The 17983-nt window shown below is 37.3% G+C and overlaps 1 protein-coding gene across 2 annotated transcripts in view; it reads right to left on the reverse strand.

Moving 5' to 3' along the window:
- LOC132776899 (bifunctional heparan sulfate N-deacetylase/N-sulfotransferase 4) overlaps positions 1–17983 on the reverse strand; it is a 152674-nt gene that overhangs the window by 9557 nt on the left and 125134 nt on the right. Inside the window, exons 7-11 of one of the 2 annotated variants that reach the window (XM_060779023.2) lie at positions 12550–12732; positions 7481–7577; positions 3707–3830; positions 1703–1877; positions 657–827 (exon numbers count right to left, since the gene is read on the reverse strand). In XM_060779023.2, coding sequence (XP_060635006.2) covers positions 657–827; positions 1703–1877; positions 3707–3830; positions 7481–7577; positions 12550–12732 — 750 coding nt within the window. The remainder of the gene's footprint in view (positions 1–656; positions 828–1702; positions 1878–3706; positions 3831–7480; positions 7578–12549; positions 12733–17983) is intronic. The other variant, XM_060779025.2, reaches the window with a different exon arrangement.

Genomic DNA, 17983 nt, shown 5'->3' on the forward strand with positions numbered 1-17983 from the left:
ATCTTACTTTGAATTATTGAAATTTTGAGTGCACATTATTAATTATGGGTGCACAACAACTGCACTTCAGTATATTTGGTCAAATGTTCACTGTCTCCAGTCTTGTAAAATGAATTCAACCAGCTGGAGAACTGTAAGAAAAAGGAATGGTGTAGCTAGTAGATACTTTTCAGCGGTCTGAATGGAGTCCTGGGTTCATGGAATCCCATCCTCTGTTTGAACACAGACTAGATACTGGGATATCTTTCTTCTTTGAGTGATGTTTTCCATGCCCAAAACTCTTATAAGAACAGCTCTCAAACAAATAATTATGCCAAGGAAAACAAGGGTAGGAGGGGAAAAATCTAAGTATCAGGATCACTTTAAAAAATAGCACTTTCTTCAGTAGAAACCTCTCATTTTTAGGTGTCAAGGGATTTTCCGCAGTATTTCCTAAAATAATCTCACACTTTAGTGCTGAAAACAAATGCATCTCTCCACTGAAGTACTTTGGCTTTCAAGGCAAGGCATAAAATGCATACTCGAGTTTATCAATCCATTATTAAACACGTTATAACATTACAATCCATTATTAAACATGTTACAATATTAAACATGCTACCAAGTTATGATGATCATTTATCACAGCAGGAAAATACTTGATAAGATGAAATTACCTGGGAAGTGGGGAAGTATTTTAGCCATCTCTCTATATGGATCGCATACCAGCCAGGAATTAAACATCTTTTTTGTAGAATCTTTAGCTCTGAGTGTGCCAAGTCATCCGAAGTAATCACTTCATAGAAATTGAATTTAAGAGCAGCAGAATCCTCATGAGAACGTTGGTGCTATTGAAGGAAATGGATACATTCACAAAGATACACAGACACAAATATAAACGTTTGTAAACTCAGAATGACATTCTGATTAAATGGCTTCTGGTCTATGAACCCTTATGCCTGTCATGAATCTGTAACTGAGTAAGAATGGCATAATATATTTCATTCTTAAAGTGAGCGTGAAACAAGGCTCTTCATTATTTTTCCTAAAATTGATTAATATGGGTACTGTCACAGCATACTGAAAAACAGAAATCTATGTACTCAGATTTGTGCCTTGATAAATTCCAAATTAGATGACTATATTCCTATCCTGCAAATGAAACCCTGCTTAATCTTGCTCATGGCAAGAAAATCTGTTACAACAGCATCTTTTAGATAGAGTCTAAAGTGGCATGTACCGTAGGTTGAAGGTGGACATCATGTTTGAACTTAGGAAGCCCATTTCTACTTCTCTGTGGTTTACTGGGCCTTTTAGTGCTATACAGTCAAAGTATGGGGGCACCACATTCCATATTCTGGGTCTGAGTCTACTTACTTGAACTGTGAACATACTACTGTTGTATCAGAGAAATAGATCTCAATATATTAATGCACTAGTATGAGAGTCTAATACCAGATCAAAGTATCTGAGATTTGATTTCCACTTTATTGTAATAACAACAGAACTATTTTTATGCTTTCCTATGTGCTACTAATAAAAAAGCACGTTAATATTAGCAGAGAAGGAATTATGTTAATTAGTTTCCCAATATAGCCTCTTTATATGGTGATTACATTGCCCAGAATAATAAACCACCAGAAACCATCTCCCACCGATCAAAGTAATGGATATGGTTTTGGTATTTCACAGTAGTCATCTCATGTTCTTTTTTTTACTATACCTGATACCAGGAATATGCTCGGTCTGATGGATCAATGAGAATGGTGATGATTTTTGCTTTGGGGATCAAGGAGACAGCCCGTTTGGGGGCATTCTCTGAATGAAAATAGTTGGCACTTTTCTCAAACAAGATATCGGTGGTGATGTTGGAAGGAGTAGGAAAGAAGCTCATGTACCTGCAAGTAAAACAACAATAACAACATAAATTCAAACAAGTCTTTTTTTTTCTCTGCTTGCCAAAGCAAGTATTTAACATTTTGAAACCTATATGTGTATGTGTGAGAGTCAAAGGGGGGGGGGGGGATAAAAGATATGCATTGTTGAACCAATAAAGACTATAATCCTCATTTGAGTTTCAACCGGTGTTATTCAGGAATGTAAAAAAATTAGTTGCTCATATATTGCAAAATTTTAGCTTGCGACCTCATGAGACGGGTGGTAATCCTTGTTATAGCATGTTGCTGACATGGAGTCTGCCAGAGCCTATCAAATGGCTTGGTTGGGCTCCGTGCCAGCAATGTGCTAACAGGGAGCTCAGAGGAGTTGGGTAACTACCCATTTCCTCATTGAAGAAGAGGACAGCATGGAAACGTCATGGGATGGCAGCCCACAAGCCACAATGGTAAGGGGCAAAGCTGGGCATCGCTCCACTGTTTCCTGTGCTGTCCCCCACTGCCCCCAGACTTCTGGACCTCCATATGATGAGGCCCTTGGTGCTTGACATTTGGCAGCCTACTAGGACTGCTTCAGAATGGCAGTGGCATCTGAAGGACAAGAACTTTGCTATCTATGCCTTAGGTATCATCAGATTTGTTTGCAGGTACCTCTTTTCTCTTTTTGACTAATTGGTTTGAATTTGGAAAGGGAATAAATAGATGCAGATCACCTAACAATGCCTGACTTGTTCACCTTCTATTTCTGCAAGAATTTGTACAAGTTGTTCAGACTCTAAAAAAAAAAAGTGTCCCACCAAGCAAATGCTTTTTAGCTGAATGAAATGTCATTGGATTTCTATCTTTCTGTCTGTCTGTCTATACTGTAAAATACACACTGCACAAGGAATGGCATTATTTCTTGTTAATATAGCAATATTACCTTTGTTACTGAAAATAAATTTCAAGTGTTTGGTTATTTTAAAATAATTACTTCTAATTTTGGATCATATGTATATGTCTTTTTTTGGTTCACGTGGCAGGTGTAGCCCTCCAAGGTTTTCTTTAGGACCAGTGTTCCCTTAATGTTCCATAGTTAAACTCATAGTTTTCATCAATTGATACAAGCTGAAGATAAAGAAAGAAAGATGGGGGAAGAGACAGCAATTGAGGCATTTTAAAAGCAGTTGAAAAACAAGATGACAAAGGATTAATCAGGACTGTCACTGCTAAAGCAGGGCACTTGGAGGGTATGCAGTAGAGTCACTCTATTTTTAGTCCCATTGAGGCAACTGATGCTGGGAGGTATCAGCAATTGGTTGGAGCTGGTCATGCTGCCTTTATATGCATCTTTCACATGCCTTAAAGAAAGATCCAACCAGCTTTAGTAGAAGGGATAAGAAATGGCATCATTTTAATTTTAGTTTAAAGCAACTAAATGCATTGGGTGAGTGTTTTTCTGGATTACAATTTAGAATGTTATCATACTTCTGTTTCGCTTTTATTCCCTTTCCTGATGATTGCCAACCTGAAATTTACCTTTCTCCTGGCTACAGGTAGTAATGCATAACTTATCTAAACAGCTAATTAAAAACAAATTAAGCCACCAAGAGAGAGGGAATAGCATTTGTTTGTGGTAGACAAAAATATTGGTATTGTAATGTCAAACAAGAAGAAAAAAGGACAATGTTCTGAAAAACATTTCAACAGAACAGACTAATTTCTAATTCATTGTTGCAGAACCATGTACAGAAAATTCGTTTAGAAATTATGTAGGTGTCAGAAATACTTCTATAATTGCTCCTCTGTGGTTTAGCATATGCTAACAATGAACTTTTTTTTGTTATTCTTACCAGTCTATTCCCTTGTTATAGTTGTTTCCATTAAAGAACTGAACTTCTTCAAAGGTTTTTGGACTAGGGAGATTGCTAATGATGGAGGGATGCATAAGGAGAAATAAATAAAGTGCAGTTGTTCCTATAAGGACAAAAGACAACAACAGAAGGTTGGATTACATCATAGTTTGGGAAAGGACAATGGGTATAAAGCAGTTACAAATGGCTTTGTAGCAAATATATTCTCTAATGATGCAAAGAATCTCAGTTATGGAAGAATATGTTAATATTATGTAATTACACATTAATCCAAGCAATAACTTATTTAAATAGATTTTCACTTAAATTTTGCTCTCTGATGAGTTAATGAAGCCCCAAATGACTTGAGTAGCAAATGTATCTACATGTTTAGAAGAAATTTTGTCCTGGAATTTAAGAAATCTTTTCAGCCTAAGAATATACTTTATGCATATGTTTTACTTATTTTAGAATGTGGTGTTTTTTAATGTGCTACTGTCAGCTCTCAAACCTTTGTTCATAATAATATCTGCAATGTAAATATATACACATATGCACAGGACACATTATTCCCTTTTGAAAGGCATATAACTAACAACTGTAAATAATACAGTATTCATAACAGTCCTGTGAGTGAAAGTTCCATCCAGATAACTGAGAATACTTGATATGACTGCCAATTTTGATAACAATAATAAAGACTACTTAGATCCACTATCTTTCAATATGATTATTGCTAGACTGAGGGTGCATCTACATATTTACATATTTAGAATTAATGCAGTTGGACACTACTTTTGACCTCAGACGGGCTTAAATCAGAGGCATAAACTGGTTCCTCTCCATTTTCCCCACGGAGTCCATTGACTCTCGTCCTATGACATAGAACTACTTCTGGAGGGGCTCCATGGCACAAATGGAGAGAAACCGGCATATGCCAGTGTGGCGGCAACACAGTACGCTTCCCATCTTGCATAGGGATCAATGGGGGGAAGCTGGGTGGCAGACGCGTCCCCCCATGGGATGAGGTAAGAGGGAAGCTGGGTGATGTTTTTCCATTAGCTGCAGAAATTTCTTTAGGTGAGTTTGCTGAAGTTTGATAGCAGTTATTATTCAATTGTTTGCTTGTAATTCTCTTAGCTTGTAATTCTCTTTACCAGTACACAATTTACAGTCCAGCTTCTCCAATTGGTTCCCATCTCCTCATATTCTTTGATTTATTGCTCATTTGAAACAGTCTGTGTTGATCTCTGTATTGTTTTGGTAGGCAGGCTCATTTCTATTTTGACCCTCTTTTTAAAGAAAGCTTTCATTTGATTTCAGTTTGTGATATTTGTTTCATATGTTTTTTCTGTTTTTATGCTTTGTTTTGCACTTGTGTGTAGTAACCCCTATATAGGAGAGGCAACCATAGTTTGCTTTTGCTTGAACCAATTGGGAAGGGCAAAATTCATTTCCCTTCTCTCCTGTCTGGAGAGTTAATTGAATGCAAATTACTTTTGCACTAGTTTGCACCAATGGAAGTAAACTGAGGACAAACAAAAAAGTAGTACGAGAGAGAAACCAGGGCATTTTAAAAAATCTGAAAAAGTGAGATAACAGAGATTAATTGGGACTGTCCCTGTCTAACTGGGCAATATGTAATCCCTGGCCCTTTGGCAGGGCCCAATTCCAACAACTGCACTCCGAAGTCCCTTAAGAGATCACCACCAAAAGCCTAAAGGACACAAAGACCCCGTTAATCCCTAACTGGATATAGATCCATGCCACAGGACCAAAGTTGCAACAGTGAAATGCAATGACAAATTGCCATAAACAAAGAGGTGCATGTGTGGGAAGTCAGTGACAAGCCTCTTCTACGCTACCACATAAAATCCAGATTATCTGCTTTGATGAACTGGATTATATGGCAGTGTAGAAGAGGCCATAGACTTCCAGAGGAATGACATGTGCTGCTTTTAGTATTCCTTGACAACCTGAGCAAAGTTTCTGTCTTCCTCCAAGATCCAATCCAACTGGTTAGCATTCCCTTCCAGTACCTGCCAAAGTACATGATTAAATAAATCTATGAGCAGGAAGTGCACAAAACTGACCAGTTGGAAACAAGGAAAATACCACAGACAATTGTGGTTGGAGCCTGTTGAAGTGGTGTTGATTGGTCGATTGTTCTTTCCTTTTCGTTTTTATAAGGGCAGGAATTGTAACCATAATAATAATATTTCATGCTGCAGCCATTTTTTCTTTTTAATATTCCTATGCAATATATGCATAGACACTACTTTTCAGATATGTCTTCCTTGTATTCATTTACCATAGCTTTACCCCCCCCCCCCCCCCCGCAAAAGCTGCACACTTTAAAAAAGGAATAATATGTACTTTAGTTCTTTTACTAATGCAATGCTTCCTCATAGTACTGGCTCAAGGATGAATAGCTAGCAAAGCAATTTTCTTGCCCCCTTGATTTCCTTCTCATCAAGCCAACTATTTTGTTTCTGCCTTTATATCACATTGTATTTACTCAGGAGACTGCCTTGATGACAGAATGTCTCTTTTGTGTACCAGATTATATGCTTCTCATCTCTTTATCAGTGTTTTCCCTTCAAATCTACAAACATCAGACAGTTCCAGAACATTGGGAAGAAAAGCATTTATTTAAGAAACAGCGGGAGTGATTTCATCATGAAGATTATTACCTGATCTAATCTTTGGATGTTTTACAGATGAAAACAGCTTTGGTGAATGCTATAAGTTCTTCAATTAAAATTCACCATAAGAGAGACAACTTTTCTTGGGAGAATAATATTTTCTAAATTCCTTCATTAAAAGTGCCTCCTGTTCATAGGATGACAGGCGTCAACTGTTTTTTCTATTGTTCATAACTGTCTTGACTTTGAATCAATTTATTAACCAATTTATTAATGTATTATATGCTTTGGGTCCATCCTATCTTTGTGACCATATCTCTTTCTACGAACCAGCATGGGAATTAAGATCTACTGAGAAGGCCCTCCCCTCAGTCCTGCCTCTGTCTCAAGTGTGGTTGGTGGGGACGAGGGAGAGGGCCCTCTCAGTGGTGGCCCACTGTCTCTGGAATGCTCTCCTGAGGGAGATCAGGCTAGCCTCCACTCTTCAAGCCTTCTGTACACAATTGAAGACATCATTTTTTCAACAAACCTCCGAGCATATTTATATTTCTTTAATGAATATACATGAGGACCCATAGATTTCACCAAGCACTTTACATGACTGAGATTGATTGTTGTTGTTTTATACCTGCAGCTATTGCTGTATTTTACTGTTTTTAACTAGGGGGTTTTGTGAAATGAGATATTTATGTTGGCTGTCATTGTTTTACGAAGTTATTGTTTTTGCAATTTTTGTATTTGATATCTTTGCAACTTTGAGTGCTTTGTAAGCTGCCCGAGTCCCTCTGGGAGATGGTGGTGGGGTAGAAATAAAGATGATGATCATCATCCACCAATGGATGCAGTTAAATAATGGCAGAGCGAACCACAGTCTGGATACACAGAAGAATAATCTGTTGTCAAGTTCAGTTCAGTGAAGAATCATCAAAAGCAAATTAGTTCAAGAACTCTTGGTGAAATATTATTCGGTTAAGGGAGAGAAAAGAAAGTTTTTTTGGCTATGGTTTTCCCCCCACTAAAGCTGTTATAATTGAACAAAGTCTTCATATAACCACCCCCTGCAAAATATTTTATCTTTAGCTGGCAAGGATTAATGCATTTTAAAAAATATAATGCAATATTGGATTACCTGTTTTCTGGGGTCCAATCACAAGAAATTTTGGTAGATGGTCACATGTTTTCTCTCTAGACCAGATATCCCTATGACGTCTGTCATCACATGGATTCTGAATGAAAGAAAGAAGCTTTTTTACTTCTGGAGCATATTCTGCTCTATGGAAAAGTCCTATGCAGCAAAAGTTGTTTCCTACTGTGCCAGAATTCTTTCTCCACCACCTGAGTTACATCTAATGTGAAATCAGATCTGGTTTTAGAGTGTAAGATGAAGCAACCCAATACTTGTTTGAGATAAGGTGAAAGGAATTTTATTCACACTATTGTCAGAATTGTGTAATTATTTGATGTACACAAGTTTGCTGAATTCTACTGTACTCAAACAGTAGGTAAAAGGTAAAAGAAACTACCTTTGGCTCAGATCAACCTAGTGCTATACTCTCACACCCATTCATGACTTTGTTCTATTCATGCAACAGTGTGCTGATGATGGACAGGTTTTATGATTTCTCTTCTCCCCATACAGTTCAGTGTTCATTCATTACAACCCCTAATGCAATCCTCTATCAGTTCTGTCCACACTTCTCAGCAGAACCATATTGTCTTGTCCAATCCCCCCTCCCCCCGCATTTCTGAAAATTATGAAGTAGCAACTGAACTCAGAAACAAATAGAGTATGGAACCCAAAACTTATTGTTTATATTTTATTAGATATTCTAAAGCTCTGAATATAGTTGTTTTTTATACTGATTTTTGATCAGTAGACATAATTAAGCACATAAATAGATTTATCAAGTCAAAAGTGAGCATAATGGAGTGAATAGTGATGTTAGTAGAAATTCTGTTTTTACAATATGTTAGATATTGCATATTCTTCAGGGTCACCCAGTAGTGGAAAAAGAAAGACATCGAAATCTTCTGGTTCCAAATAATCTGTTTCTAAAACATTTAACTTTCTTAATGGCCACTAGTTCTTTTTTCTTCATGCCACTGCCACCCACACCAATGAAGTTGGTGTACTATACCAAAAGAATTCAAATCATAACATTAGATTCACACAAAGATAAACTTTCAGTAGACCTAATGGAACTTATATTATTCATGATTAATTAAATTGTATGGGTTTCAATGGATCTTCAGAAAATGTGAGTAAATCTGGACACAATCCACACATGTAATAAAACATAACTCACAGATAGAAAGGTCAAGGTTCAATTCTCATGGTCTCCAGGTAGAAATGGGAAGGGCTGTGTCTGAAACTGCGAGGAACTGGTGCTGGTATGTATAAGCACTATTGGTCTAGGCAAACCAGTGATTTAAATCCATAAGACAGCTTTCTTTGTTCCTGGGTTTCAGTCATATTTCGGGAATCAGGAGTGGGAATTGTGTGGGGTCTTCCAGAGGTGATTGAAGTGCAACTTTTAGCAAGTTGATTATTAACTATGATGGCTATAATGGCTGTTCCTGTAAGGAGTTGCCATTTAACAAAATTTGGAGGGCCACATTATTCCAACACTTACACTGTGGGTTATGGTACAATATACCTGACAGTAGTACGATATCTGACAGTAGTGGAATAGTAGCTTTATCCATGGTAATGTGATAATTAAAGGTGCTTATGTTAGTTGGACTGATTCTACAGGTTGTGCAATCTCATTGTTTTGATGGGAAGGAATATGTGATTGTCTATGAACCCCTGAAAAAGTGGTTCCCATATCATTACTATAGTATACAGTGGCACCCTACTAAACAGCCATTTTTCTGTAAACCACAAACACTGTATATAGTGAGGATATTGGTCTCCTCCCCATAGTTCTGACATGAAGATGATTATTGCAAGAACATTTTTGCACTCAGTGCTATATAATTACATTTTATGTTTGATTAATATAAAACTTCAGTTCATCTGATTTCATTTCTTCCTTTAAAAGGAGCGATCAGTACAATTGGCATACACACTTAAATGTAAAACCATAGCAGATAAGTTTCCAATATAAAGTGTTTAGCAATATTCAACATTTGCATGAAGACACAAAGGTGGGGGGGGGGGGACGACAAATCACAGTTCGAGGTTATTCAGCAATTTATCTTTCAACTATGTGTTAATGAGAAATAAAAATGTGAGAAGAAAATGAAAGAAGCCTCTTCAAAAGAATTATCATGCTGGAATTTCCTTTGTATGGGATTCTGATATGCAGTGGGCTAGAGATTCAGATGGTAGTGATCAAACAGCTTTATTACAGCCTACAGATACCATGGCCTGAAGCAAGTGGATAATCCTTTCTAACAGCAATGTAAATTGTAGTGAAATTTCCCTTTTAAGTATATAAGGAGCTGTCGCATCAAATCTGACCATTGTTTCATCTTCTCCAGCACTGCCTACTGGACTTCATGTGGGATGGGAAGTTGAAAAAAAGACTCATTTCATTCCATTTTTGTTTCATTTTCTGAAGCTGCATTGCACACATTTCTATTTGCTATTTTCCTACTCACTTCATTACTCTTTCGTTAGTTTATTTTATTTCCATTTCTAGTTGAATTTGTATTATAATGTATGATAATATAATCTTATCTTCTAATGGCTGTAGCCTTGGAATTACCTGTCTAAATGACACAACCTTTCTAGGTACTGTATTCCTACCTTAATAAATCAGACCTGTCAAGTTTCAGCATCAACAGAAAGTCCCCATTTTATACACAAAAGCAAATGACATCCTCTAAACTTCACAATGCTGATTCCTTTAGAGAGCAATGTTCCATGGTTTGTCCCTTGAAGAGCATTCCCAAATCTCTCTTTTTCTATAAAACGTTACTGTGATAAATTGATTTATATTTTGCTAGTATAAACTTTATTGAAGAGGAGTAGCTTTATTTATGGAATTTGTTATAAAAGGAGACTTTAAGGAGGGATTACAGGGCAAAATGGATGCCCTGTACTCATTGAAAAAGGAACTCCACCTCCACTGGAGAAATGGCTCAGAGACTTTCAAATTTCCAAGCAAGGTATGATTTGTATTGTCGAAGGCTTTCATGGCCAGAATCACTGGGTTGTTGTAGGTTTTTTCAGGCTACATGGCCATGTTCTAGAGGCATTATCTCCTGACGTTTCGCCTGCATTTATGGCAAGCATCCTCAGAGGTGGTGAAGTCTGTTGAAACTAGGAAAATGGGTTTATATATCTGTGGAATGACCAGGGTGGGACAAAGAACTCTTGTCTGCTGGATCTAGGTGTGAATGTTTCAACTGGCCATCTTGATTAGCATTTGATGGCCTGGCAGTTTTTTGGTGTGGCTTGCTAGTGCCTGGGGGAATCTTTTGTTGAGAGGTGATTAGTTGTCCCTGATTGTTTCCTCTCTGTTGTTTTGCTGTTGTAATTTTAGAGTTTTTTTAAATACTGGTAGCCAGATTTTGTTCATTTTCATGGTTTCCTCCTTTCTCTTGAAATTGTCCACATGCTTATGGATTGGCAAGTTATGCCCTGTGGCAGTTACCACAAGGAAAGGAATAGGGATGATAAGAATATAGATCTCAACAAATTAATATCTCCTGTGCAGTAGTGAAAGCCAACAAGAGGCCATAACCAGAGCACCTGTGGGGATCCATTCATACTACATTATTATAACACTATGATCCATTTTAATATATTCTGTGGAATTTGAGGATTTGGTGTTTAGGAAATAGTATATAGAATTCTCAGAAATAATTTAGTGCTTCATCAAGTGCCAGGATTCCATACAATATTTGTTGTTGTTTATTAGTTCAGTTGCTTCTGACTCTTCATGACCTCATGGACCAGCCCACGCCAGAGCTCCCTGTCAGCTGTTGCCACCCCCAGTTCCTTCAGAGTCAAGCCAGTCACTTCAAGGATAATCCATCTTGCCCTTGGTCAGCCCCTCTTCCTTTTTCCTTCCATTTCCCCAGCATCATTATCTTATCCAAGCTTTCCTGTCTTCTCATTATGTGGCTAAAGTACTTCACCTTTGCCTCTAATATCTTTCCCTCCAGTGAGCAGTCAGGAATTATTTCCTGAAGTATGACCTGGTTTGATCTTCTTGCGGTCCAAGGCACTCTCAGAATTTTCCTCCAACACTACAGTTCAAAAGTGTCTATCTTCAGCCTTCCTTATGGTCGAGCTCTCACATCCATAGGTTACTTTGGGAAATACCACTGATTTAACTATGCGGACCTTTGTTGCAAGTGTGATGTCTCTATACTCTTCACTATTTTATCAAGATTGGTCATTGCTCTCCTCCCAAGAAGTAAATGTCCTGGCTACGATCTGTGTCTGCAGTAATCTTTGCGCCTAGAAATCAAAGTCTGTCACTGCCTCCATGTCTTCTCCCTCTATTTGTCAGTTATCAATAAGTCTGGTTGCCATAATCTTGGTTTTTTATGTTGAACTGCAACTCGTTTTTTGCACTTTCTTCTTGTGTGCTCAGCTCCTCCTCACTTTCAGCCATCAAAATGGAATACAACTGTATAACTGAGTACTGTGAATGTATTCCCTATGGATACAGGGGTCATATAGTATGTTCAAAAATAGCGATGTTCATGGAAGGAAGGGTGAATAGAGAAGAAAGTTTTGGTCTTAGGAAAAAAATAGCTTGGAACTGCCCTGAACAGTAATTTGCAGTGCCAGTGATTCGATATCATAGTATTATTTGTCTGTTGAATCTGTCTCTAGGCATGGTGTTGCAGTTCATCAAAACATTGTAATGTGAAACTTCTTTTATTTTCTAAATAAAAGACACAAGGGAATCTCTCTCTTATCCCACTTGGCTCTCTTTTTCTCTCTCTTTTCTGGTGAATAACAACCAAGCTAATAGCTGATATTTGCAGCCCGGCTCCAGGCAGGTGCTAATGAAGGTAACGTGGCAGCCAGTTCCTTATCTGTTAGCTAATATATTCATTGGCCAAATTGCTGACTTTGAAAAGGAAATTAAAAGAACCTCACAGGCCATTTAAAACTGATTAAAATGTCTTAATTGGCAGACATTGCTTTTCTAATTTTCCCCCAGCAGTCTTCCCTGCAACAACATTGCAAATGAATGTAGGGTTCCCACTGCTTGCTCAGTGGGAGGTTACCTGCCAGAGCGGGTCTTTTTGCTCAGGGAAAAGCTCAAAGTACTTGCGAGCCAGCTGAACTGGCGGGAGGGTCTGCAGCTTCAGGTTAGTCCAGGTTTGAACAAAGCTGGCCAGGTTGAGAAATGTATATAAACCTAGCCGGTCGTTTCCGTAGTTTGACAAATGAGTCATGAAGATACTGATCTGAAAAAGGTAAGAGTCAAATTCTTATTAGTAGTAGTAGCAGGAGGATATCACTAGATGGCAGCAGTTGTATTTTCAACCATACATTTGAAATACACTTACCGGTATGTATTTAAAATGCTCTCCAACCTGTTGGCTTCTGTCACAAAGATACCCTTTGCAGAGGTATTGTGTGCATAAGCAGGCTTTTGTTTACTTAAAAGAAATGAAAAATATAGCAGCTATTCTTAGCTCCTTCACAGGAAGAACCATACCTTTTTCCCAGTTGGAGCACATTGAGTAGCTGTAGTTACCCAAATCTTTCGTACTTTAAACTGATAAATACAGAGACATTTGCTGAGATTGTAAGATGGTCAATAACAGGAAGAGAGGGAATCTAAGCCTGCTCTGTGTGTACTTAGTCCATTTTTCTTTGTCTTCAAAGTATGACAGCACAAGAATATTATATAATTTGTGAGAATCCCCAAAGTTACTATTTAGCCAAAAAAAAATCCCTTTTGTAATGGGGATTCTTTGACAAAGATGTAGATTTTCATTGCTGTAGCACTTGTTTCTAACAGCTCAGGTATCACCAATGAATGCTGCTTGCAAACTTGCAAACACATTACTTACTTTCCATGTACTATACTTTGGCACATAGAAACTTTAGATTATAACTTCTAGAATCCCCTACTCAGCAGGACTACTAACTAGGTTGGCTAGGAGATTCTGGAAACTATAGTTCAAAAATAACATTTCCCAACTTTTGAATCTGGTGTAAGACAAAATGCCAGTTTGCTTTAATCAATGAATAACTTTTATTTTGCATCTCACAATTAATACTGCATATGAATGTACGAATGTTGTTCTTGAAGGAAGCAATGAGTAATTTTCACAATCTTCTTCCTACTGTAAAGTCTGCAAAGGAAAAACTACAGTTTTCAAATACTATTTGAAGTTTAAGACTAGTTTGGTGCAAAATTGAGACATAGGATTTTATTGCATGATGCCTTGTGATTCTGTTGCCAGTCTATCTACTCCCCATGATAAACTTGTCCCTTTGCTAATGATGGGAAAACCCATCAATAACTGCAGAACCTGCCATGTTCCTATCACCTATTTTGTTTTATGGGACCATTCTACTCATGTGCTGGCATTCTCCTCTACTCCCACTCTCTCAACTTCCCCTCACTATTCCTGAGGTAGTGATTTTTTTATTTCACATTTTAATGAGGGTTTGGACATATCATTCTAATATTTCAGACATCAATGCCTTGTCTGTGTTACCTTGTCATGAAGGAACAGGAATGGGTTGGCAAACACAGTGAAAAGGAGAATTTTGCAAACACTTTATCCTACTCCAGAAAAGCGTACTTTCACTTTATAAAAAGATCATCGATGAATTAATTTTCAGCTCAGCTTTAAATCTGCTCACAATATGTCTGGCTTGCCTAACACTGAGTTATTATTTATTTATAATTTCATGATAATTCATGGTAGCCTTGGAATTTTATAAAAAATTATAGCTTATTGTATGCAGCAATGATTTGTTGCATTTTTATTGGAAAGAATATTTCCCTCTTAGTATCTTTTCCTCATTTTTATTTTATTTCCTTTCTCCATAATTATGATTTTTCAAATTGTGACATCTCTTTCAAGTAGGAACATCATAAAGGATAATTCATGCAGAGATAAAAATTAACTTTCATGAACGCAAAGTCACTGTTTTATCAATAAATGTTCTTTATCTAGCTTTATGTGGACTTAGTCTATTTAAAGATTTGTTACTTGCCAATGTCTATAACAAGATTAACTTAAATTATGATGTACATAGAAAATGAGTTAATTACACAGTTTTCAAGAGATAACAGGAGCAGTAACTGATGATTATATTTTACTTTTGTTTCTAGCAGAATCACTTCTGAATTAAGCAGATTTAAAGATGTTAGTGGAAATACCAATCTCCTTATGACTGCATTTTTTTAAAAAATGCCAAAGAATTGTAGTTATTATGAAATTGTTTGAGTGGTGTAATGAAGGAGGAAAGTTGCCACCTCAGGCTGTATCTTCTACATGCCAGGTCTCCAGAAACATATTTACCAAGGGAGCCCCAATCTGAAACATCTCCATGCAACTGCCACAAGGACTTCCCCACCACAAGGATGATTATCCCACTATTATCTCCTGACCTCCTGTTTCACTAAAACGAGGCACAGAATGGATTACAAAGCAAAGGGGGGAATAAAATAGGATGAAAAGTGAAGTAAAATAATTGTTGAGTAGTTCTGCCCTTTTGTTGTGATCGGTTATCATTGTACCATCCTTGCTGAGCACTAGCATCACAGTTACTTTGTTCATTCTCTTGCTTTAGCTTTCATTATACTATTAAACTCTTCCTGTAAGTTTGAGCTTCACATTTTTAGTGATTCCTCCTGGGTTTTTCTCCCCTTCTTCCTTGAATTTACAAAAAATATCTGAAAAACTTTGGGGTTTTCAGGTATTTTTTCATTCTTATTCCATTGAATTGTTTATGATTGTACTCTTACAACTACTTCTTAGTGAACACCTACCCTGTCTGTCTGTCTGTCTCTTATGCTTAAGCCCTGACATGTTTTTTGGGGGAAGTTCAAATGATTGTAATGTATAACTACTAGGCTTGTTCAACTCCCAGCAATCCCCTTTTATATTGAAATCCTTTTCAAAAATGAACATGGAGTTTCCACCACCAAAATTTTCAGGGAGAAGAGTGAAGAGGAGGAGGTGGCACAAGTTGCTAAGCAGAATTCTGGGAAATGTAAGTTTGGGAAGGCGGGGACATCTGTGGCAGAGAATTCAAAAGGTCTCACCCTAAACTACCTTTCTCAGAATTCTGCCCACTTCAGCAGGAGAAAAACCTGTGTTCATTTTCCAAAGGGATTTCGAGATAAAAAAGGGATTGTTGGGAATTGAATCAACCCTATAAGATAGGCAAAGTTGAGAGGCAGTAACTCCAAAGTTTACCTAGTAGGTTTCCTATGATTGTTGTTGTTATCATTATTTCAAAGGCTGGATGGGCATCTGTTTTACTGTGCTTTTCCTGCCTGGCAGAAGGGGGTTGAACTGGATGGCCCCTGGAGTCTTTCAATGAGTAGTATTATTAAGCTTATGTTGGTTAAAATCTGTGAATCTGCAAATCTTTCTGAAACTTGGGGTGGGGGGGGAGGGGTGGGATGATGCCCTGGTTATGCTGTAGCATGAAAAATATAAATTCAAGGATATAGCTCTTGTAGTTTTGTTTTTTTAAAAAAATGTTCATAAAAACATTTTAAAATTCCCAAAAATTAGTGGATGAGGGAAATGTTGTGAAACTGGGGGGGAGGGGGGGAAGCAGGTAACAGTAGTGTGTTCTACCATTGTAGCAAGTTTAATTCTAATAGCTCTAAAAATGAGGGAGAAAGGAGCCCCGGAAGCTTCCCCTTGCACAATTACTTAACAAAAAAGTTACATAAATATCATTATAATTAGTGTTGTAGCCTGGCAAGCATCGTATGAGCTTTCTGAGTGCTCAGAGGATAATGAAAGGGATGATGAGTTGCAACCTGTAATGTCTGAAAAGTCTGTGGAAGATAGAAGGGGCCTGGAGAGAGATGTTTTGGAATCTCTTGCCTGTTCCCAGGCAATGGGCAAAAGTGATATCAGTTCCCATGAGACTAGGCCAGAGTGGCCTTTGGAAGAAAATGTAGGAGATTAAAGTTTTTTCAGATCAAGTCATTTTGAAATTATGAGGCAAAATGTAAAACAAAGACAAACTCATTTTTTTCTCCGAGGCTTAGAGATAAGGAGAGAAAAAGCAGGTGTGTGTGAAGTGATGTCATGGGAGGAACTGAGGCCTTTTAAATGGTTTCTGGGTTCTCAGACCTTTAGTGGGAACAATGTTGTAAAAAGCAGAAACAGCTCCTGGTTTCTAGTCCTAAGTTCCTGGTTCCTGTATTTCAAGATTCTTGTTTTGATTCCTGTTCATGACTTCATTTTCTTGGATGTTTTGCCTTTCTTGTGTCCTTATTTTCATGTTTATGGATATAACTTTTGAACAATATTCTGCTTGAGGATTTTTGTTTTGTTTTGTGTTAACTCAAGACTCTGTGGATTACTTTTTCATGCCTTGGTTTAAAAGATGATGAACTCTTGATCTCATTGGGAATTACTTTATTACATTTGCTGCTTCTTTTTTGACTTGCCTTTTTCCTTTTATACTTGTTGATTAATAAACTTATTGGATTATCTGAACATTGTGGGATGTTGGGTGAAAATGTTACAGTGCAACAGTTACAATATGAACCCCTAACAATATTTTAGAATCACTTTAGAAATTATCTCCCCCCCCCCCCCAAAAAAAAAAAAAATTAGTACAGAGTATTGAAACTGTTTTTCATTGATAGCACAGGCCTAACAAATATTATTTTAGCTTGTATTAATAGAAGCATAATTTCCAAGTCAAGGGAAGTATAATGCTAAATTATTCTGTACTTTTAGGCCTCATCTGGTGTACTGCATTTAGTTGGGGGAACCTTATATTAAGAAATATATATAGGCAAATGAAAGGGGGTTATGAGAATGACAACAAGGATGATAAAAGATCTGGAGAACAAAATCTATTAGGAGAGATGAAGGAACTAAAGTATGAACTGAGAAGCTGTCATAAAGAGGAGGGAACAAACTTATTCTCCACTACTCTAGAGGGTAGGACCAGATTGAATTGTTCTAGGTTATAAGTGAATAGATTTTAGCTGAACATTAGAAGAACAGTTTGGCAATAGAACCAATTGCCTACAGGTTTGTGGTGTATTGATATAAAGAGTCTGATCAGCTGCCTGCTGGGGATGCTCCAGCTGAGGATTCTGCATTGAAGATAGAGGCTGAACTGTATAATTCATTAGGCAAGTTCAACCTCCATAATACAATGATTCTATCTTATCTGTTCTGCATGATAGATCAGGAATCTGGCTGAGAATGATTTCTTTTGGGATGTGTATGTGTACCTTACTTTGCGTTGTAAACATGGAATTCAACTTTAGCCTTGGAAACTTTCTGTGACCTTAAAGGTCTGCCTTCACACCCTTCTTTCTTGCTGTCTAGAATAGCCATTTGTTTTTCATTTTCACTCTGTTAAGGATGTGCCAAAATGTGCCACTTCCTTAACAGTGGGTTCACAGTCTTTAAAAACATGTCCATTAGTTTCCTAAATTATTTATCAAGCTTTTAGTACATCCATGAGGTGAAGATGGATAGAATT

Source organism: Anolis sagrei, chromosome 5 (assembly GCF_037176765.1).
Source record: "Anolis sagrei isolate rAnoSag1 chromosome 5, rAnoSag1.mat, whole genome shotgun sequence".
In the NCBI taxonomy this organism is placed as follows: Eukaryota; Metazoa; Chordata; class Lepidosauria; order Squamata; family Dactyloidae; genus Anolis; species Anolis sagrei.